The sequence below is a fragment of the Acanthochromis polyacanthus genome, chromosome 19, assembly GCF_021347895.1.
Source record: "Acanthochromis polyacanthus isolate Apoly-LR-REF ecotype Palm Island chromosome 19, KAUST_Apoly_ChrSc, whole genome shotgun sequence".
Taxonomy (NCBI): domain Eukaryota; kingdom Metazoa; phylum Chordata; class Actinopteri; family Pomacentridae; genus Acanthochromis; species Acanthochromis polyacanthus.
In genome coordinates, this window is record NC_067131.1 from 11,392,053 (window position 1) to 11,415,714 (window position 23,662).

The window sequence follows — 23,662 nt, forward strand, 5'->3', positions numbered from 1 at the left end:
GACTACCTCGACTAAACACGGGAGAGGGAAGCCTCCTTCATGCCTCATTGACTTTGTTTTCTCTGGCTAATTTTTCCTTTCTCCTCGCTGCCCGCCTCCTGTCACCCCCCCCCCCAAAAAAAATAACACGCTCGCACACGTGCACATGCATAGACACACATCTCATTCATCACCCGCCCTCCCCTTTCCACGCCTCACCGTTTTGCTGGTGATTTTGACGCGTAGGCTGTCATGCAGCAGTTCTCTTGGAGGTGGCGATTAACAGAGCTGTCGCCATATGGAGTGAGATCAGCCGTCAAAACCCACATAATTGGCTCAGGGAGGAAAAATACTTACGTAATCAGGCTGAGAAAGGGGAGGGAGAAAGTCGTGAGGGCGGACACTTTGGTCTCTGCATCCGCCAATATTAAATGCCCATTTAAACACTTGCGAGTGATTCATTAGTAATGAGAAACTAAATGCATCATAAAACCCAAAGGGAGACAGGACACATCTAGCATTCTGTGTAGTAGAAGAAGAGAACCATTCCCCCTTAGCCCTAAAAGAGGAGCCAGTGCAACTGAACTGCAACATTAGACAGTTGTGGGCAGCGATAAGCCACACAGAGGGATAAGAAAAAACTATTTGTCAAATTAATGCAGGGAAAACTCACATTTGATGAAGCCATTGTCATGTCTGCACCTAATATTGAAATGGACTTGAAGTCTGAGCCAGGGGTTTACATTGCTGACGGCCTAATTATATGGATTGGCTGCAGTAGAGCGTAGCCTATCAGCTCTGGGGAGAAATTAATTCTGGTACAGGGGAAGAGAGAGAGGAGCAGGCTGCAGTCTGCTTCACTGCTGTGAATTGATGGCTGCAGAAGGCCGGGCGACTCTGTGTGTGTGTGTGTGTGTGTGTGTGTGTGTGTGTGTGTGTGTGTGTGTGTGTGTGTGTGTGTGTGTGTGTGTGTGTGTGTGTGTGTGTGTGTGTGTGTGTGTGTGTGTGTGTGTGTGTGTGTGTGTGTAGGGTTCTGGTTCACTTAAAGCGACACACAGCTTTACTGTAGGGTGTATTCCCTGTGATTTAGAAACTGTGTCTAGCTCTGACAGATATGCGTTGCATTACAAGAACAGCCATAAGCAAGATGTAAATGACATTCTGGTGATTCACTGCCACGTTCCTGCACGTTTCTGTGTGGTTTTTCTAGCTGAGCTGTGTACATACCGCATATTATCCCTGTTTATTTTAAAACCAGCTGGTAGTCAAAATAATGCATATCATCTGATAGCATGTTGTGAATGTGGCCTCAGAGAGACATTTTCAGGCATGGATTTTGGTTTGCAAGCTTGTTAACGTAGGATTAAGCTCCTGTAGCAGCTAACTAGATGCATTTAGTACCATTATAAGATACGGGTTTGCATAAGATGACACTAAGAGTGTTGTTTTTCTTCATCACAGACACATCTAGCTGCATAATCTGTCATAAACATAAAAAAGCAGTGATGGCAACAAATAGTTTTCCTATTATATACCTGACAAAAGAGAAATGCACAAAGCAGAAAATACTTTTGTGTAATTTCTGTCCATGTTCATCACCGTCTGAACTGCCTCACTGCCTTTATCGTTGGCACTTGAGACATTCCCTTTTGTTGCGGAGGGTTTCTTTTTTTTCAACATTTGTTCCCATTTAACATCTAGAGCTCTGTAGTGTTTATCGTTGTCCTGTGTGTTGTTTGCTTGTTTTCTATCTGTTGTCTTTTACCTTCACTCTTTTATCCTCACCCCAACTGGTCAAGGCAGATGTCCACCCTCCTTGAGCCTTCTTCTGTTCGAGGTTTTTGTCTGTTAGAGGACAATTATTTCTTCCCACTGTTGCTAAAAAGCTTGCACAGAAGAAATCGTTGGATTCGTTGGGTTGCCTATATGGTATCTTCACCTTCCTATGTAAAAATCCCTTGAAATCACTTACACACGTGGACAAAATTGTTGGTACCCCTCAGTTAAAGAAGGAAAAACCCACAATTCTCACTGAAATCACTTGAAACTCACAAAAGTAACAATAAATAAAAATTTATTGAAAATCAAATAATCAAAATCAGCCATCACTTTTGAATTGTTGATTAACATAATTATTTAAAAAACAAACTAATGAAATAGGGCTGGACAAAAATGATGGTACCCATAACTTAATATTTTGTTGCACAACCTTTTGAGGCAATCACTGCAATTAAACGATTTCTGTATTTGTCAATGAGCGTTCTGCAGCTGTCAACAGGTATTTTGGCCCACTCCTCATGAGCAAACAGCTCCAGTTGTCTCAGGTTTGATGGGTGTCTTCTCCAAATGGCATGTTTCAGCTCCTTCCACATATGTTCAATGGGATTCAGATCTGGGCTCATAGAAGGCCACTTTAGAACAGTCCAACGCTTTTCTCTCAGCCATTCTTGGGTGTTTTTGGCTGTGTGTTCTGGATCGTTGTCCTGTTGGAAGACCCATGACCTGCGACTGAGACCAAGCTTTCTGACACTAGGCAGCACATTTCTCTCCAGAATGCCTTGATAGTCTTCAGATTTCATCGTACCTTGCACACTTTCAAGACACCCTGTGCCAGATGCAGCAAAGCAGCCCCAAAACATTACTGAGCCTCCTCCATGTTTCACCGTAGGGACAGTGTTCTTTTCTTCGTATGCTTGGTTTTTGAGTCTATGAACATAGAGTTGATGTGCCTTACCAAAAAGCTCCAGTTTGGTCTCATCTGTCCAAAAGACATTCTCCCAGAAGCTTTGTGGCTTGTCAACATGCATTTTTGCAAATTCCAGTCTGGCTTTTTTATGAGTTTTTTTCAGCAGTGGTGTCCTCCTTGGTCGTCTCCCATGAAGTCCACTTTGGCTCAAACAACGACGAATGGTGCGATCTGACACTGATGTACCTTGGCCTTGGAGTTCACCTTTAATTTCTTTGGAGGTTGCTCTGGGCTCTTTGGATACAATTCCAACGATCCGTCTCTTCAATTTGTCATCAATTTTCCTCTTGCGGCCACGTCCAGGGAGGTTGGCTACTGTCCCGTGGGTCTTGAACTTCTGAATAATATGAGCCACTGTTGTCACAGGAACTTCAAGCTGTTTAGAGATGGTCTTATAGCCTTTACCTTTAAGATGTTTGTCTATCATTTTTTTTTCGGATGTCCTGGGACAATTCTCTCCTTCGCTTTCTGTTGTCCATGTTCAGTGTGGTACACACCTTTTCACCAAACAGCAGGGTGACTACTTGTCTCCCTTTAAATAGGCAGACTGACTGATTATGAGTTTGGAAACACCTGTGATGTCAATTAAATGACACACCTGAGTTAATCATGTCACTCTGGTCAAATAGTTTTCAATCTTTTATAGAGGTACCATCATTTTTGTCCAGGCCTGTTTCATTAGTTTGTTTTTTTAAATAATTATGTTAATCAACAATTCAAAAGTAATGGCTGATTTTGATTATTTGATTTTCAATAAATTTTTATTTATTGTTACTTTTGTGAGTTTCAAGTGATTTCAGTGAGAATTGTGGGTTTTTCCTTCTTTAACTGAGGGGTACCAACAATTTTGTCCACGTGTGTATGTTGTCAATTGGCAATGTATAAATAATGAATTGAATTCTGAAGTGAGCATTCTGTGAAGATATTGATGCATGGTGTCATTTTTGCTTCCACTGACTGGTCAGCCACCTGTTTTACTCAGTAATATGATGGCAGCTACGGTTTCTGCTGCAGGGCTTATCACGTAGCACCCTTCCCAGTTGTTAATTAGCTCACTCAAATGGGCCAAATTGTATGAGATAATCTCTTATCGTGCTTATTGCTGACATTCTCAGAAAGTGTTTTTCACACTCTGCCTTTCGTACCTCATTTAGCCAAGCTAAATTCATTAAATTACAGCTTTATTAAAAAAAAACATCCCTAATTCTTTTACGGTATTAGTGATAGCCCAGAAGATTGCATTAATTGTAGTGAGAAGCACTGTGTACCATGAATATTATGTCGTATGAGGGCTTGCCACACAGGTTATTAATATTTTGCCCAAGAATAATAAAGTAAAATGCCATTTTCTCTGTCGCAAGACTTTTAATGCCAACTGTAATGACTATATGTTTGAGATTTTCATGCTTCTAAATGAGCTCTGGTGAGATCAGACGCCTCAATGTTGGTATCGCTTGATGAATAAGAACCATACGTGTAAAGTGCCAAAAACTGGAATACTTGAATGTAAAATATGTGGTCTTTACATGTGTTGCAAGGCAAGCATAATTTTTTTAGGCTTAGGCCAAGAAATGATATGCTGATTGGGAGAATATGAGCTTGGAAAATATCCTGAATAGTTCATAAGGGCAGTGAAAGCCTCCTGCCTCAGAACCCTGTTAATTGGCCGAATCCGCGGCTGTTTGGGTTGGAACCCTTGCACGGTCTGATTTCTGTCAACTCAAATCTGCACCTAATATGCTCTGCGTTGCACCCTGAACGGTGGGGCCAACGCTCTGCAGTGTTCCGACATACTGTAGCGAGACTGTTTTTCGGAAATAAGCCCACCTATGCCCTGCCTTTTCTCACAGTTCAGTAATCTCACCAACCGTATGCAGAACCTCCTTTCCAGAGTTTGGCAAACATTCCCGTGACCTGCAATTTCATGCTGCATTCCTAGTACACGACTTCCGGGGGCAGAGGCTGCCAGAATTTGACAGTCTCGAGCGTTGTATACTCACTAAGAAAGCCAGAGCCTTCCAAGCAGAACATTCCTCTCTGCCCTCTGTCTTCTGTTGCTTCCATGTTATCAGTCCACTCCGTCGAACCAGTTTATTTACGCGTACCATCAGCCTTTTCTCATGCTTTGTGGTGATAGGTGTCAGTGGGTTTGTTCGACATCCTCTGCTGACTGCTCTGTCTTACTTATGCTTAGCTGAGGATGGCTGTCATAGATGGTAACAGTGGTTGACAGGAAGTCGGCAACTTCAAGTGAAAGCACAGACTTTTTTGCAAAGCTTTCCATGCTATGAAATCCTGTCGATTGAACAAAACAGTGTATGTTCTCCTCATAATATCAAAAATAAGAAATCGGTTATTTAGTGGATGACTATAATGGCCAATTTAAGCACAAGCGAGAAGGAAACACTTTTAATCATTTCGTAACCGTGACTGTCGAAAGTAATCGGTCAAAATTGTTAGCACTGTAGCAGCCAACCATCCCTAGACATGTTCCTCATCAAAAACACAGCACCGGTCCTTTGCCTGCCTGCTGAATATTTACTCTGCTCTATACGCTACAACTGTCAAGGTTTCTGATTCCACTGAAATCTACCCAATAATGATTTGGAGCACTGGAGCAGGAGAATCGACTACCACCACCAACACTTGATGGGTATTTGTTTGTTTGAGCTTGAGAAGGCACAGTGTTGCAATGTGTTGGTGGGTTGTAATCCTCTTTTGTTCCATGTATCTGCTTTCAAACAAGCCTCCATAGTCTTACAAAATAAAGGTACGGCTGCCTATTTACTCATACAAGATATATAAATACCGCCGCTATGTTGTGAGTGATCTTTTTTTTTTTCATGTTTTTATAGTCTGCTCCCCATCACTAGTAGTTATCCAGTAAATAAAACATCAGTGGCATCTTTGAAAGTCATTGCAGATGGTTGGTGCCATCCAGTGCGCATCCATACCCTCACATCTGCACATGCTACACTTGTACTTGGCCTTTCCTTCTACTCGATTGAATATAGTAAACATGACAAGTAGAGAATGTGGCAGAAGTTCCAATTTTTTTTTAAATCTTTTTGCTGAAACACCCCATTTTGCAAGAATAAAGACTGCAGGCTGGTCGGGGTGTCACAGCAGAGCAGTCATCTTGTCAAGCGAAAAAGGCCACATTAACCATTAACTAAAATCAGCATCAGTTTTGACAGCTTATTTACAGGGAGCTTTATTTTTTTGAATGGCTCTTTTTCCACCAAAATGGTTCCATTTGGTCTGGAGGCACAAAGGAGGAATAAGTAAGCTGCTACTTTATGTCACAGCGAGGGCGGTAATGTCAGCCGCTGTTGTGGTGTAACTGGATTAAGGTATGCTGCACAATTTGTCATTTCTTAAGCTCTCCAGACGTCCTTTTTGTCAATAGTGACTCTGAGATTGAGCCGTGCAGTGTTGACATTATTTTATTAGTTAGTAATGAAAACCACAAATGGAATATGTTGTAGTGTAATCAATTAGATTTTTTTTTTGTAATAAAGCACCAAAATTTGAGTGTGACATTTCCCATCTTACACTCTACTTTTCACTTCCTGTACCATAATATTGCTTGGAATGTCTCCCTACATTGATCATTTCAGTTTTATTTTTCTTTATAACAGCAAAATGCACACAGCAGATGCAACCTACTTTACTGGGTATTAAGAATTTAGTGCATAAAATAATAAAACTTGTTAAAGCACATTAATGGTAATATGGCGAGGCAGTTAACACGTGCTGTAGAGGAAATGTAATGTTGGAATGCTTTCATAAATAGGATCACAATTCTTTTCATGTGTGGCTATAAATGTTGTGATCTCAGGATGAAAAATCCAGATCGTGGCAGTAGATTGCTGTAACGTTTGAAGCATTTTTCTGTTCCTGGTCATAGTTTAAGGTGACTGGGAACGTCGGGAGCAACTGTCGCCACAAACCACTGCCATTTCCTACATCGATTCATCCCCAGCCATTCTCTACCAAAGCTCTGTTTGTTTGCCATTCAAAGCACTTTATCTTGTGCTTCAGCTTGGGACTTTTCTGTTCTCAGCTTTGAGCAACCTGCACTATATTCAGCTCCTAATGTGCCAAATTCGGCAGCGACACAAAAACAAACAAACAAACAAAAAATGCAAAAAAGCAACAGCATTCCGCGCATTGTCCACAAAGTCAGACTTCTCTACCTTTGTTTCCTCAAGAGAAAGTCTTTTGGAGTAATTTGAAGACAGGCATCCAGTCGTTAAAATATATTTGCCTGTGGCTTTCATTTGGTGTGACACATCAAGCAGAGGCAACGTTGTTGTGTGGAGGAATGAGGGTACTGTGTGTATTTATCCCCAAATGGCTCTAAGCGAAACTTCTTTGATTAATATGTCTGTTAGGAAATGCTATGCACCGCAGAGAACCACTTTCTGAAAACACAACCATCACTCACGCACAACATTTTTGTCCGTCAGGTTTAATGTTTTCATGCGTCCTTTGATGGAGGCCATGGAGGAGAATGAAGAAGAATATTTTGGGGAAGTAATATGTTTTACAGGGATTTTACCAGCTTCTGTGTGACAGGTGAAATCATCACCATTAATCACTTCATGCGATCGATGACTTGCATTAAAATCAAATGAATAAATCCCTGTGTTGGTCATTCTGAAGCCATACAATTAACAGACTACATTGTTATCAATGTGTGTGTGTGTGTCTCCTGCAGCCATGCTTCGTCTTAGAGAATGAGGTCAGTCTTGTCAGCGCTGAAAACACACACACACACGTGCTCACACTGGTTCTCTTTTTCTCTCCCACACACACAAACACACATGCAAATAAACGTAGCAGGTGGCGAGGTGTTAAACAGGCCATGATTTGGCTCAAATTAGATGGCAGACACTCCCTGAAGGCCAGGGGGGCTAAACAGGATTTTACTGATCCAGCGTCAGGGCCAATGCTGCCAGTCCTAGTGCATACCCAGTGAACCGCTAGTGCCAGTCTGGCATTTCTATGCACTTGGACATGCCACACGGTGTGTGTTTGGCAACTTTGCTTTAGGGTATTGCCTGTAGTTACATATGTGCTAGTAAAACTCACTACTTTACCTTTACACCCAAACATGCCCCCTCCCATGTACCTTTTGCTAAATCTCCCCCATTATCAGTGTTTTGTCAATCGGCTCTCCGTCTCGTCAAGTAATACCGATGTCAGGTTTGCTCCTGAGGGAGGCCAAGCCAGAACCTTTTCCTTGTTTCTGCATGTGTCACCATGATTGGATCAGAGCTGTGTCTTTCTGCTGCGAGTGAGCAGTCTGAAAGGCATGTAATCCGGTTGCCACTGCTCCATTGAGAGCAGCAGGCGTTTGCGGGTGAAAGTGTTTCTCCGTGGTTCTACCTGTGTTTATTTTCGTAGAGCTTTGGGGTGATAATGTCAGGGCAAATTTCCTGTGACTGTTTTTTCTTTCTCTCTCCCCCCCCCCCCCCCCCCCCCCCTCTTTTTTTTTTGTTACGCTTGTGTGTCAGAAAAAGAGAAAGAAAGACACCTCCAAGTTATGGATAGCTGTGTCGAGCAGAATTGGACAGCAGGGGGAAACTGCCTTGTTTAAATGAAAATATAACTCATCAGGGCTTTGTCCATGAGACACACAGTTAGAGGGATTTATAATTGGGATTAACTGTTGTCCCCTGGTGAGTTTTTTCCAAGCTAGTTATCATTAATGTAATCCAATTAGTATGTTTTCTTTGTGTTCAGAGATTTGTCTCTAAATAACTCATTGCAGGTGTACTTAATGTCGAAGCTGTTATCTTGAACAGATTCACTTGATACACTTAATTCCATATGCCAGGCTCAGATTGGTGTAATATTAATCATGTTTTTCTTTGTTTACTTTTTATCTGTACGTGTCTATCTTTTGAAAATACCACTTTGCATGCTTAAATAAATATTGTATTTAGCATAATAAATCTGCTTTTAAACTATTGCCCAGCTCATGACTGCTGCATTGTATGCACTGAGCAAAATACTGTGTGTTTTGGCAAGTCCTTCCTATTTAATAACAAAATTTGTTGTTTGCCCATGATTTCTGCGATGATACATCAAAGTCTTTTCTGATGTGACTCTGCGATTGACAGGACGCCATTCTAACTAGGTTTGTCTAACTGAAAGAGAATAATTAGAGTTCAGACAAATACTTAAAAACATAAGCACACAGAAGCATCTTGGCTGCTGGATGTTTGCAGGGAAACAAACAGCAGTCTCTCCTGTTAAAGTCTGCTGTTTCGTTGACCCACCCATCGGCCCTGACCTCCTCCATCTGTGAACCTTAAGGAGCTATGTCAGTTGCAATTCAGTAAATGTTTTGACTGAAACAGCTGATGCAGTAATTTCCCTTAATAGGACAACCAAACAACTTAAGATCCCCTGCGGTGTAAATCAAGTTCATTACCTTATTAGTCTCCATATGGCGCTTTTATATGCTAGAATACATATCATGAGTAAATAAGCAACCAGTGGCATGGCTGAGTATTTACACTTTAAAACTGCAGCAGCTGCCAATGACAGTCTCAGAAACATGTCATCAGACCTCTAGGGTTTCATACGTAAAGAGCCTAAGGAACCAATATGTGAACTTATGGGCTGTAGTTTCCCATGCCATAATGTAGTGTGGGGTATTTTTAGTGTCTGAGCCAGTATTGTAGATTAGCTTAGTGAGCTTAAGCTACCATGAGTAGGAAAGGATGAGTAGACAGAGAGGCAGCGACTTAAAGGTCTGGACATTTCAGAGGAAGCAACGGTGTAGTTGCATCTAAGCCATTTAAGGGTAGGAGAGGATTATTTTTCTGAAAAAAAAACTCCTAAGTATGTAACTTTGATACATCAAGACAGGTTTTTAGGGGTTAAATCGATGACCTTAAAAGGACCTTTAGGAACACAGTGACACATAGGTTGTTCATTTTGCAAGCCTGCTTTGTGCAGTAACCAGAAAGAATCCGACAAGTTTCATCATGCTATAACACTGCACATCACTCAAACCGTGTGCAGAGGAAAACTTGCCATCTATACGTCGATGAAAAGAGAGTTGATCTGCTCAAAGGGAAAACCTTCTTATAGCTTGCTATCTGCTATGTATGAGACGGGGGCGCATCACTGCAACTGTGTCTCTCTCCAACCTCCCTGCGCCCGACAGCACCCCTAAAATCAAGGGCAGAATCAAAGCTGCCAACAGGCTTCTCATCTTTGTACTTTATATGTATGTTGAGTGGGAGGTAGCTAAAGTACATGATAAACTGTTGGTAGTGTCGCAGAGTTCAGTTAGTGAGGAATGCATCCAGACCAACCGACTGTCTGTGAGTCAATAAATGTTGCTGCGCACATCATTTTCCAGTCAGATATATGAGATGATTTGATGGCAGTCAAACTCTGACTGACAGGTAAAGCCAGATAGGACTCCAGGCATTCCTGCCTCAAACACTAGTGAGAAATTATTTTAAGATTTAGGTATTAATATTGCCTGCATTATTGCTGCTAGAAACAACTATAAAGGGACTCACAATAAGCACAAAGAGACACAAAATGACTACAAATAGACACGGAATGATCACAAAGAGTCACGAAATGACCACAAAGACAAACAATGATCATAGAGAGTGACAAAATGACCACATAGAGACACAAAAGACCACCAAGAGACACAACACAACCTCAAAGAGACAAAAAATGACCACAGAACAACCAGAAAGAGACACAAAACGACCACAGATGCAGAAAATGATCACAAAGCGTCAAAAAAATGTTTTTTTATTTGTTTATTTCCAACATTGCATGATTCTTTTTAATCATATACTGCATAGCAAAGGTGTAAAACTCGAATAAAATGGGTTCAAGTCATTTTAAGATTTTGGACAGGTCTGTAATTTAGATGTAAAAAAAAAAGTACCAGAACATGGGTGTGGCATGTTTAGTGCCATGCTGACCTCCAGTCAGGCAGCAGATGACAAAAACTTGTACAAACTTGACATTAAAATTGCAGTGCACTGCTGGATTGCAAGTGACGCACCCCCTACTGCACCTACCCTCCCACTGGAGCACACATCAAATCACCAACATAACAAACAGACCGCAGGGAAAGAGAGGGAGAGAGAGAGAGAGTGAGAGAGAGAGAGAGAAAAAAAGCTGAGAGAAAAATAGCACTTTGCAATGTGCCTACACAAACATAGAACCCTGTGAATCTGATTTTATACAGCTGCCTGAAATACTTACCCAGCTAAACCTTTCCAAGTCACAGTTTATGTGTCAAATACAGTGCAAGGCAGCAGTAACTAAGCTCGTGTTTCTCTTCTCCTCAGAATGTGGAGTAGGACTGTGCTTGCTTTTTTCATATCAACAGAATCACCAGTTGAGATGGCGCAGAGGCTAATCACATCTTCTCTCGAGTAAGCCTAAATCCCGAACCGCATCTCACTCAATTTATACACTGGCTTCTCTAATCCTTCTCCCTTTTGATGTTTCCTGCTGTTTGTATAAAATCAATTAAATATACAGGGGGGGAAATGCTCTCCACCACCTTCATTTTGGCTACTTTGAGCCACTAAAAAGGAAACCGGTAGCCATCCCACTGATCTCGGGAGTCACAAAAAGAGAAACTTGTATCAGTGGGTGCTAAGACCAGCCCCCTGCTATGCTCATGTATGCCCTCAGTAGCTCCATATGCCAAGAGAGCTGCCAAGGGAGTGGACAGGCAAGCTCAGTGACTGCCAATCTGCAGATGCAGGAGCTGTCCGCTCATGCATATTAAACCCACACCACCTGCTCGTCGTACATCACACCCTGCGTTCTTGGTCCCAGGAATTTTAATCAACTGCACTGACAGGAAGCCACTCTCTGCTCTACGTTGGGGAATCATTCAACTGCTTTCCTCTTACTCCCCTTCCTGCTGAGATGAGGATGTATGTTGATGTTGCATTTCTTTAGCGCAACTAGGGTTCCCTTGAGGTGGCTGAGTGGCAGGGAAAGAGTGCAATATTGTGATAAGGCCAAGGAGGGAGGGGAAAAAATACTGCTGTGCCTTTTAAAAATACAAACATTTCCAATGGCGTCAGGCTTGTTTTTCCTTTTTCAGATTCTCGTGCTTTGCATACAGCTCCTCCTTCCCTGTTGTCCGCTCAGGTGTGAATAATTGCTTGCATCTTGTTGGATCAACCAGAAAAAGAGAAATGAAAAAAGACAGAAAAGTGGCATCAGTATCATGTGATGGCAATGACTCTTAAATCTTTAATGCTTTACATAGCAAGAGGAAATCAGGCTTCACAACTTTGCCTGTCTCGCTTTTCATCCTTTCCTTGAGTTTGATCTGGTTGCATGTGCAAAACCGCATCTGGAGATGAGCGCTGCTTGAAACAGTATTTTGAGTCATTTCCAATTCAAATATGTTTGTTGGGGATAAAGAGATGGCATGTTGAATACCCATGGAAGGGAAATGAAAATGGCTGTTTTTCGCAGTGGAGTATTTTAACACGACTGTGCGATGATCACAACACTGATAACGCTGCACCTCGGCTCATCAGCATGAACAAGAAAAAATCTACATTCTCTAGCTTCAGTCATCATGTCAGTGAAGATGTTACAGTTAGCAAATGAAGCCACAATTAGGTACTCGTCCGACTGCACCTCTCAGTCTCTCTGCCAGTTTCTGCTGGCACGGCATAATCCTCTAGAACCCCCTGGATTAAATTTTTATGCTATCATTTTAAATATAGCCTTTAAAAAAGGCAGATGGAGACAGACACTGCCAAGACAGGACCAAGTGTGCTATCAGCAGTGTGGTAACAGTTAACTGCACATTAACAGGCAAGCCAAATCTGCCGCATTTGATAAATGGCTTGTTAGCGTTGTGATTAAATTGTATTGAAGAACAAAAAAAGACTTTTCCATGGAAATAAACAAAATATTTTGATGGATGGGTTAATTAGTGCTTTGTGGAAATAACTAAAGCTAATTATGTTGGTTTTTTTATTTGAGCAACATATTTAGGGGATTGTGGAGATTTTTAGGGCTGTATTTGAATAACTTTTTTGTAATGAATAGTCTCTAATGGATAATAACTCGGAATATTTTGGATATCATGGCTTCTTTCACATTCATGTGAGCGCATTGTGTTTTTCATTTGTTTCCCAGGCTAATTCATGATATACCCTTTGTAAACAGCGATGAATTATTAATTTCTCTGTCCTTCCTCAAGCAACACCATGAGTTTGTATATTTCAACAAAACTCCAACAAGCTCGCGTGTCCTGTCCTGGAGTCCAAATTCAAATTTAATGTCATTGCTTTGGCAAAAGCATTAAAGCAACCACGCTCATTAAATATACATTTGACAGATTCAGATTTATTTCTCCAGTTGCTGTTTTTTTCCCCTGTTATTTGCTCTGTAAGTAATGGAGATAATGACATTAAAGTACGTCTTTCACTGTTAAATGTAAGGTGGAAGCACACATTCCATTCTTAACAGCTTTTATGAGCTTTCCCTGAACTGAATGGATGTAAGCTCATGGCTGCATTGGCATTTACCTCATAGTAGTTTAATAAATGTGATGTGTGGGACATATCGCCAAAACATAAATCATCTCAGATAGCAACGCCACTCAAAAAACCCATACAATTCTGTCACAAACTAAAGAAATATGGCGAAAACCTAAACACATTACAGAAATATTGTAATAATAGGCACCAGATCCACTGAGGCAAATTACATGTTTGTTTCATTTGATGAGATCATAGGCAGTAACATCATTTTGTCCCTCCTGGTGGTATATTATGTTAATTGCAACACAAATTACAATCAATGAATCAGGATAAATTATCTATCTAGTTCCATTTTACTGCGTATGGGTTGTGAAGACAAATTAGCACAGGAGAAATTGCGTCTAATAACATTGTTCTGTGTTTGAGCATTCTTATAAACATCATTACTAATTCCAGTCTTAAACTGGGAGTCAGTAACATTTGGCAGATTGTATTTACAAACTGCTACAGGAGGATGTGCGGGCCAAAGGAAGTAGAGTCATTGCCGCCACGGATATGATGCACATTCGTAGGTAGGCATTGCGGCTTCATAGCTGCTACTGACTCAGAGGAACTGTGCAATCGAGGCGGCAAATTATCTTTTAAAGCTATAAAAGCCTATAGAGCGACATGGGTGGAGTTTTTGGTTCTGATAATCTGGTAATTTCCGAAAAATTCAATAAAGTCATGCTCCTTTCTCTTTCTTTCTTTTTTTTTTGTAATTCTTCATTTGTAGCGTGAACAGCAGTCGGTCCAAGGTCACCATAGCATCGCTTCCATTTACATAATGAGATGAAGAATAGAGTAAATCATGTCTGTGAAGAAATTATGTACACTTCCATTGTGATTGCGTTGCTCTTAAAGCTGTGGTGAGGACAGAGACTAAAGCTTTCATATCTTTTCTTTCTTGTGCAAAGACTTTTTTTATTTAATTGTACACCTTCTGTTTGCAGAGGTTGTGTCTGACAGTGCAGACACAGGGCAACTCCAATAGAGCTATAGCGCACAGACAGCAAGCAAGCTGAGCCTTCTGGCTGAGCACAGGGCAGGCAATTTGGACTTCTAGTGCACTGGCTGAAAAAACACCAGCTCTGTGTTGCGTGGGTTGTGGATGGAAAATGTTTTCACGGTCACTTTACGACCTGTTTGGGAGAACGAAAGGGAGGCTTGGATGTGTTGTGTATACGGTGGTCATCCAAACTTTAATCAAGATTCATCTGACACAGGGTCGGGAGATAATGTAGATAATTAAAGCGTTTCATTAGGGGGTGAATTGTTCCCTCAAGGTTTAATGCATGCGCGCTGTCTTCTGGGGTCTACTTTATTAACCTGCTGCTTTGGGCCTGTCACTGTGTGCAACTTTCGAAACCCCTTTTAGTTCATTTAATAATGATTAGATAATGACTAGAGCCAAAAGTGTCTCAGTGACCAAGAAGAAAAAACAGTTCTTTAAACTCCTTGATGCACCTACAATGGAAATTTTAATTAAAAACCGATTTTTTTCTATGCCAAAAATTTCAAAATGTCTCATACCCACAAATGGCAAATTTGCTTCCTAACAACTTGCTTGATTCAACATCCATCAAACAGTTCAGATGCTCTAAATAAAGAATGCCACAAGTTGGATTGGAGTGAAGGACAACTAAAGTGCCTTCAACAAATGTCCCACCAACTGCCTGTCATTGGGTTGCCATGGCGGACAAGGTCATGTGTACTGTAACCCTGCTCACAGGCAGCAACTGCCACCTTTAAGCAACCATCCTAAGGGTCAGCTGCTATTTGTTTGTGCCATGTCAGGGACAGAAGGTCCCCCAAGGCTCAACGCCTTGATGATCATGCAAGATACACAGTACAGAATAGTGTGTGTGTGTGTGTGTGTGTGTGTGTGTGTGTGTGTGTGTGTGTGTGTGTGTGACATCTGACAAACAAACCTCACAAGGTTATACTACATGTTCCAACTGAACTGTATACATATTGACCAGGGCTTTCTGTCAGCATTGGTTAGTCAAGGCTAAAAAAAGATGTGCTTGCCGCGAGTACTTTTCCTTCCTCTTTTGTATGTGCACACCTTTATCTTTCAATGTCTTCTATTCATTCACAATATGACATGATTTTTTGTACATGGTTTATTTGGAATAAATTACTTTCATGAAGGTTATTCAGCCAAAAAGGCTATGTCTGTGCCATGTTGCCTGAAACAAAATTTGCCATTGATGTTACTTCATATACATAAAGAAGGATTTCACCAAGATTGGCTTAAGAAATGCCAAAAGTGATGTTAAGCTACTGCTTGTTTGAGGTCGTAGCATGCAGTATAGTTGATCCACCCACCGGCAAGTGGTTTAACAAACACGTCAACCTCTATTTCCGTCCATATTACAAATTTATAAAAGTTGAAGGAATAATTGATGTAATGTGCTTGGGTATATCTATTTGTATAGACCTTCAGTTAATCTCTAGTGATCGCAAAGCACAGTAGTGGTCTAAGAGAATGTAAATAAAACAAAAAATATCAAGCAAACACTACCAGTAGTGTAGCTGCAGTTGTCTGCACTACTAGAAGGCACAACTGTGTGCCAAAGCTGTTTAATCTAGTGGAATTAGCATATGAAAACCATATTTTTGGTACATTTTCGTATGATGTGAAGCAGAAGATGTGCTTCAACTGTCTCAACAGGTGCAAAAATTGGATTTTTGAAATGGCGGAAAGCATGGTGCACATGAATGACTTATTTATTCTCCGCTTTGTAATAGGAAGGTCACTAATTGACTATTTCTCGATTACTGCGGCAGAGGTTCCAGAGCAAAAAAGAAAAGTTTCAAGCCATTTCTGAACCATTGTGACGGACAGCTTTGTCAAGGCCAGTGTGCTGTCCATATCCACAGCACCGTATACATGTCTGAATATGGTTCTGTCCAAAAGGCAGCAGTGCATGATGGGTAAGCAATCAGCAAGCTCTCTTAGGACTTTTCCTTTACGTAGTAAGGCTCTCTTTGATGTGTGCTGCAGTAAACACAGTCAGTTCTCTCCCGACCACTGTCTCCTGAGGGATGAAGCTCAGCACAAGAACACTAATGAGCACATTAGAAGGAAGCCATAGAAGGAAAACGCTACAGTTGTAAATGGAATTGTCTCTTGTGTTGTCTATAGCAGGGATGCTCTGTCTCGAGTAGGAGTATGTTTATGCGTTCCACTGCATCCATACTGTATGCCTGTGCAAATGTGTGCAGGGTACATAAAGAATAAGGGAGCAACCATAGCACACTGACATATAAGCATGTTTCTTCATGAAAGCATAAAGCAGGATTGCTAAAAACTAGCTTGATTTGAGGCGGCAAAAACTGTAATCTAACCACCGCTTTCAGTCACTCTATAATTAACATTTGAAGGTAATCAAGCATTGGAGCTCAAAAGTGAAAGTGGGACTGCGATACTGAGGTGACATGTGCCACTGACAATAACAGTAGTAAGCCATTACAAATGGAGTATTCACTATTTATTCCATTTAAGATAATCACAGGGCATAAAGAAGTGATGCATAACAATCCTACCTGCCTGAAAAACAGACTCGCATTTTCACATCAGTGCATTTGTGTTGGATAAAATTGATGCTTACTTCATGAATATTACGTTCTGTCATTTTTTTTCCATCAGTTACATCGTATAAAATGACCCAGCAAACATTAAAATATCTTAAATCTTAAATACATGTTGTTCTCTACAGAGTAATATCTGACTGTGGACACTGTCCCAGTTTTGCTGCATTTTTGATTGGCTGCCTGCATTTATAGAGAGGAACATAAAGTACTAAGTCTGCGTCCCATGTGTCCTTTTCAATAATAATTATAAGTTCTTGTAATGCCAACATGCATTCCGCCAAATGTAAAAGCACATTCGGTTTAATTTTGATGTGCTAGTTTTAGTTTTTAACTCCTGGGGCTTTGCATTTGCTGTGGAGTTACTGTAACCCTTATGTTACAATAACAGACTTTCATGTAGTGATGTTCCCTCAGTCAGAAAAGAGTGTGCATTCCAAAGTGAGAATAAAAATCATCCATATAGTTTAAGATGTTGGACTTATTAAAGATATTGATTGAAAGCGATACAATGGCAGGGAGGAAAGTACTAGCCTCTCTAGTCCTCCCAGATAACTGTGATCTCTCAAGCATCATCTGAATCTGTGATCCCCAGCCAGTAGATTCCTTGAAAGTTACCATGGGAATCGGCAATCTGGATTGCCTTTGTGCAATGGGGAGAGTGAGAGACGTGAAAATGATTTCAAAGAGTCCAGGATGAATCACGCTCCCACTGCAGCTGCCATTTATTAGCACATTTTCCGGCATAGTTTTCACAGTTACCTACCGGACTGATTTGTTCATAGAATTTGCTTGAGGCTTGCATTGTGAGGATTTTATTTTGTAAAAAGGCCTCAGTACAAAAGTGTTGATAAATGAACCTAATAGCAACCAGTATGTTTGTCATAATTAGTCATGACATTACTTCTTAATAAAAGCGAAGAGCAAGGGACACATCATTTATCAGCCGTTACCTCTATAATGAAGATGAAGATTAATTTGGAGAAGAAAAAAAACTGTGTGATGTGCTTTCACTACTGGTTTGAGATTGAAAAATAGCTTCAACTGGTTTGACTGCTTGGTTTAGTCGCAGGGTTTGCACTGATTTATTCAAGGTTGGTCCCTTGACAGTCGAGAAACGACAACACACATCAAAAATCTCACCCACGTGATCACGTTCCTGCTCTGATACGATCAAGAATCGCTCTAATTGCCGTATTAACTTTGCTGTGATCTCTGACAGGAAAACATGAAAAGAATGCAGCATTTCAACATGGTTTTCTAGTTTGGCAGGTGCTCATTCAAAAGTGCCTGAGTTGTGCTTGCTGTGCTGCAGATTTTTTACTGTTTCTCAGCTGTCACAGTGATGAAATGGAAACCCATAAGAAATTGACAGCCCGTATTGCTCAAGGACAAACATACCTGAAGATGTCTTGTTCTTTGACGTGGCAAACGGGGCTAAAAGAGTGGGGGTAATCTTTAAGACTTAAGTGGGGGGTGGGGGTTATTTTTTTGCAGATTCTTTAGAGGTAATGAGTACCGGCTGTTTGTAGACCTTGCACATTGTGAAGAATAGCACAGCCTTTATTTTCTAGAATGACAGGTAAAAGACTTGAGGAAATGGCATGCCGAAATGTGTAAATTCACTTTCACACATTTCACTGTTCAAATGAATCATTGGACATTGGCTTAGGTGCAATCATGCAGGCCACAGTAACTTTCAAAGATGGGCTATTCTAGTAATGTTTTGCACTTTTAAATTATTCCTTAACATGTTTAATTGAACTTGCTAATGTCAGCCGCTCTTCCTCTGGGTGTGAAACTGGCACATTTTCTGCCTGAACCAATATCAAAACCAAAAAGCGCTGCAATGTAATGTGTCTCGGAGTTTTGTAGGAGCTTTCTCCCTTGTCGGGGGGGGGATATAGAGACATCATACATCATCATCGATTCCCAAAGTGCTGTGTCATTGGTACTACAGTGACCTTGTGCTGTTCACATCCTATCCCTCTGCCCTGTCAACAACATGTGACAAATGAAATGATGCTGTACTTGAGCCACTTTCCATGCAGAACATAACAGAGATGATGACAGATCAGGAGAAGCCGTCTGCGCCGACTGAAGATAAGGGGACTAGTTTAAAGATGAAAGTTTGTTGAAATGTTTTAGCACAGATAAGATTACTGGGTGCTAAACTGGTGTTTGGGATCTGCATGACCTTGGCTTTTCTAACGTAACTACATCAAGAGTTAGGCTTACAGTGCAAAATCAATCCCCTCTTTTGTCAGGAAAAGCTCAGCCTCATGTGCTTCGACCAGAATCACTGACCTGACACATCAGATGTCGTCTTAGAATAACAATTGTGTCATTTTTCACTTGAGTCTCTGCTGCTGTCTGCATAAAAGATGCAAGGGAGTTTAAGGGCCACGACAACTATTGCAAGGGATGTGCATACCGCAAGGGGACGTTGTGTTCTATTTTCTATTAATAAAGTTGCATCTTGGAATAGATAACCTTTTGAACATCCCACTCTGGGAATTTGTGGAATTAATAATACAACATTTAATCCGGTGTCTTTAAAGCCTAGAGAGTGAAGGAGTCAGCTTGGGTTTGAGACCTACTTTCACACACACCACACGCTCGGGGCTTATAAATAAGAGCTGATCCAAAAAATATTCTAAGTAGCAATCAAATATGAGCAACAGATTCAGCATAGAAATGTCTTACCTTCCCAAATATCAATGCATTTTAACGTGACGAAGCGACACCAGTGTGTTTGTATCATTTGAGCGACTGCAGTAACTGGTTTAAATGACATCTTCCAAAGTTTTTGTTCTCGCAGAGTAGATCTTTGGCGTGCCCCAAGAGCAACACATATCTCTTTTTGTGTTCTCTCTGATCTCTCATCATCTCTTGGGTCTTACATCAAGAGCCCCAGATTTATCGATCAATAGCCATAAACAAAACATAGATTGAACTGGACACTGGGGCACAACAAACGGATTAGAGTTTTTTGTTCCGCCGCATGCGATTGGTCACTGGAGCCTCGGCCTGAAAAAGGCCATTGGCCGGCGAAGAGTATGCCAACCAAAGCAGATCAGGCATAAAAAAAAAAGATGTGGTAGATTCACACAAAAGCAATGACAATTACCAGAATAGGGTGTGTGTATGTGAGTGTGCGTGATAAAAAAAAAATATCTGTGCGCGCAATATAAATGGATGACAGCAGAATCTTATGTCTAATCCAATTGTATTGGCAAAGTATTGGGCATAATACAAGTCAATCCAATTTTCAGTGCTTGACTGTGTGGCGGAGTGAGAGAGAGCTCCTGAGTGATCATTTCTGTGTCATTTTATATATGTATGTGTATTTAGCATGTGTGTGCTCGTGCATGGATGACTTTGATCCATGCACGAGCACACACATGCACATTTAGTGTGTGGTTGCGCGTGCTAGTGCACAGTATTTATGTGTGTCTGTGATAACATGTTGACAGCTGTGCATATTTCACAGGGTGGAGAACCCTGCATTGCGGTGCTTGTACATGGCAGCCGCACTCTTTATGTGAGAGCAGCTCAGGGTCAGACTAGAAGAAGAGAATTAAAGCTACATCACCGGGTCCATCGCTCTCTGTTCTGTCTCCTCGTAGCAAACTACTAACATGCGATTGTCTCACTTCTTTGCCTCTATGATTCATTTGCGTGTCTTTCTTCTGTCTACTAAAAGCAGCACCAATGATTCCACTGAGGAATTGCGGTTCAACTGCTTAATTTGAAACAAATGGCAAACACAGAAATGGGGAGCATATGCTCAATACGTATAATAATTAAAAGAACACATACACCTAAATAGTGATTACAATAATACTAAGCATGCTGTTGCAGTCAGAAACACCATTACTTTGCTTTATTTGTTTTAAACCGGGTGAAGTCAGAAACCCTCAAGCCGAAAACGCTAATTTCAATCATGCCTTAATGAAGAAGTTGTTCCCACAGTGATCCTGCCTTTAGCCCTTAGAGTTCAGAAATCAGAAAGGAATGAAGTCTTCTCTTCCAATTTAAAGTGAGTGGTCATTTCAGTACCAAAAAAGGAAAAATAAAACCCACAGCACACCGTGTGCAGTAGCACATCAAAGGAATTAAAAACGGGAAGGTTCCTTTTCTGATGAGCTATGATTTAAAATGATGAGAAAAACTTATTTTCTTTCCAAAGCTAACTACATTGGTTTCTTTTTGTCTCTGTCTCCAGCATTGGCCCCGACACTTCCTAGTCTACGTTCAGAGGTCTTCAAGCCATGTGTGGAAGACAAGGACCTCGCCTTCTGCCTGAATGAGGGAGAGTGTTCCATCATTGAGACCGTGGCTGGAGTTCACAGACACTGCAGGTGAGTGTGAGGCTGTTGGATGAATGAACGAGACATTTTGCTTCTCCCTTAGCACTGACATTTCCTCACTTTGCCCCCCTCCCCCAGCCACTAACCCTGGGTCATTCTCATTCATGCTTGCTACCTTGTTTTATTTGTATTTTTTTGTTCTCTCCAGTCTGACTGCCTGTGTTCTTAGAGTGGTGAAACACATGAGAGTGGAAAATCATTGTGCAGTTGTACCTAAAATGCGCGGAAGATCTGCAATCACCCAAACTGCTCAGCGAGACATCAGAGACACTTTGGTTGCATTAGATACAGCTGATTCTCTGAGCTGCACAACCAAACTGTGCAAAGAAAGATTTCCATGCAAATTCAACTAGGGAGCATGTGGGGAGCAACTGTGATGAAACCTCTGTCTTCACTTTGGTCTGACAAAAGTTTTAATAATGATACCAGTCCTCTAAAATGGCTTTCTCGTCATGTATTAACCTTGGGATAAGTCTTGTCTGATTATGACCTCTTCTGTCTGCAGTGCATTTTAATGGAAGGTGTAAAGAAGGAGCGCTTGCAAGAGCCTTCTTTGATCTCGCTTAAGATTTTTATTTATTTATTTTTTTTCTTTAGAGGTGGGGTTATTTAATATCTGTCCTTTATGCCTTTTATTTTACTCGCAGCGTGTCTGCCCCGGAGAAAAAATAGAAGTAACTCGAGTAAATACCCCCTGGGTGTACTTTGACACATCATGTAATGCGGCAGGCATAGCTAAAATGCTGTCAATTAACCAAATTGAATTTGTTGAGGAAACCAATGCAGTCCCATGCTGTTTTCAATGCCTTTGACAGCTTATTTGCCCACATTAGAAAGCCTATAATGTCTCTCAGTCATGCCATCTAATTACGTTTCTTCATATTTGTGATAGAAGTCAAGCAGCATTTGTTTATGCAGCATTCAGGACAGATGACACTTTATAGGAAGGAGAAAGGAGGAGGAGGAATATAGAAAACCACACACATGAAAAAGTTTTCTTTTCACACATGCAATTGTATGCGCATTCATGTGCATACACCCTCCAGTAATTACACAGTGCCAGCGCTTTGGACTTTCAGCTTCTCCCTTCTTTGTATGTTCCTGCATGTCTGTCGGCCCTCACGGCCCATTGCTTATATCCACTTCAACTCTCAAATCTCTCTGATATATCACTTTAAAAATACATCACTTTAAAAATACATGATAAGAAATTTTCTCCGAGGGAAGAGTTGTGCTGAATGGCGCTGAATTAAAAAACAGCTCATTAGTGCACCTACCTGGAATTGAAGGGGCTAAATTTTCATCTGAAAAAAACAAAACTGATGCATTATAAATGACACAAGAGCACAAGTCAGACCCCTTAGAAAAGCCAACACTGAGCAAAAGAAAGTTGGAAAGGATCAGGAAGTGGCTGTATTTAAATAAAAACTTTAAACAGCAGCACAATTTACTATTACTATATACAGATAATATGTATGCAGGCGAGATAAATACTGTATATTGTGTAAAGCTTATTTGCAAAGCCTTAAATCTGGCACAAAGCAATGACCGTGAAAAAAAATGTAAACTCGTAGTGTTCTTTTTGTGTGTGAGTGTAACACAAAACGATATTGATATGAGTAGTCATATTACCGACACTTGTGTATTTGATAATGCAGTCACTTATCACTGCACTGAATACAGACAGCTAAGACTGGCAATAATGAAATGATAGGAGCAAGATGCAGTGTGTGTTTCATATCATATTATGGTGGCAGGCGCAAAAATCTTGAGTGTGTCACCTGTGCGACAGCATCAAGAAACCCTGAAGACTTGCAGCAACTACACTCTGGGCTATAATTAGCGACAGCTGAATGACTGAATATGGGACTTGGGGAAGACTGGAGAGTCTCACCTAGACACTGTCTGACAGTTTCTGTTGAGCTGAGAGCCCGTTGTGAGAAAGAATGATTACAGGTTTGCGAGTACTTTTACTGAAAGGTTGTTTCTTTTGCTCGAGAGATGTCTGAGTAGTAAGTCAGAAAAATATGATCATTTAACTCAAGAATCGCTGTGGTGTGGATTTTGTTTAATGACATTGCCACTAGGGGTGAACTCCGCAGTTGAAGTCAAAACCAAATTTGCAGGAACAAATTTGGAATCCATGAAAACCTATAATCTGTATTAACCCTCTGAATCCCACAACCCGCCAGTTGGATTTGAAAGGCATGTCGTGAGGCATTTATCAGAAGAGGAAACGGATAGAAGTGATGCATTTTGAACTTTCTGACGGTCCTTGAAAGACTTGTCTGTGATGTGCTGTTCCATTTGAAAACCGTTACAAAAATTAGTCATCAGCATAACTGGAAAGCAGTGACTGCGTCGGTTGTGGTCGGCAATCCCATGACAAAAAGCATTTTTGCCTGAAC

The 23,662-nt window shown here is 40.9% G+C and overlaps 1 protein-coding gene across 1 annotated transcript in view; it reads left to right on the forward strand.

The window, feature by feature from the left end:
* The window catches only part of nrg3b (neuregulin 3b), a 197,946-nt gene that overhangs the window by 79,991 nt on the left and 94,293 nt on the right, over positions 1–23,662 (forward strand). Inside the window, exon 2 of the mRNA XM_051939880.1 lies at positions 21,110–21,245. Coding sequence (XP_051795840.1) covers positions 21,110–21,245 — 136 coding nt within the window. The remainder of the gene's footprint in view (positions 1–21,109; positions 21,246–23,662) is intronic.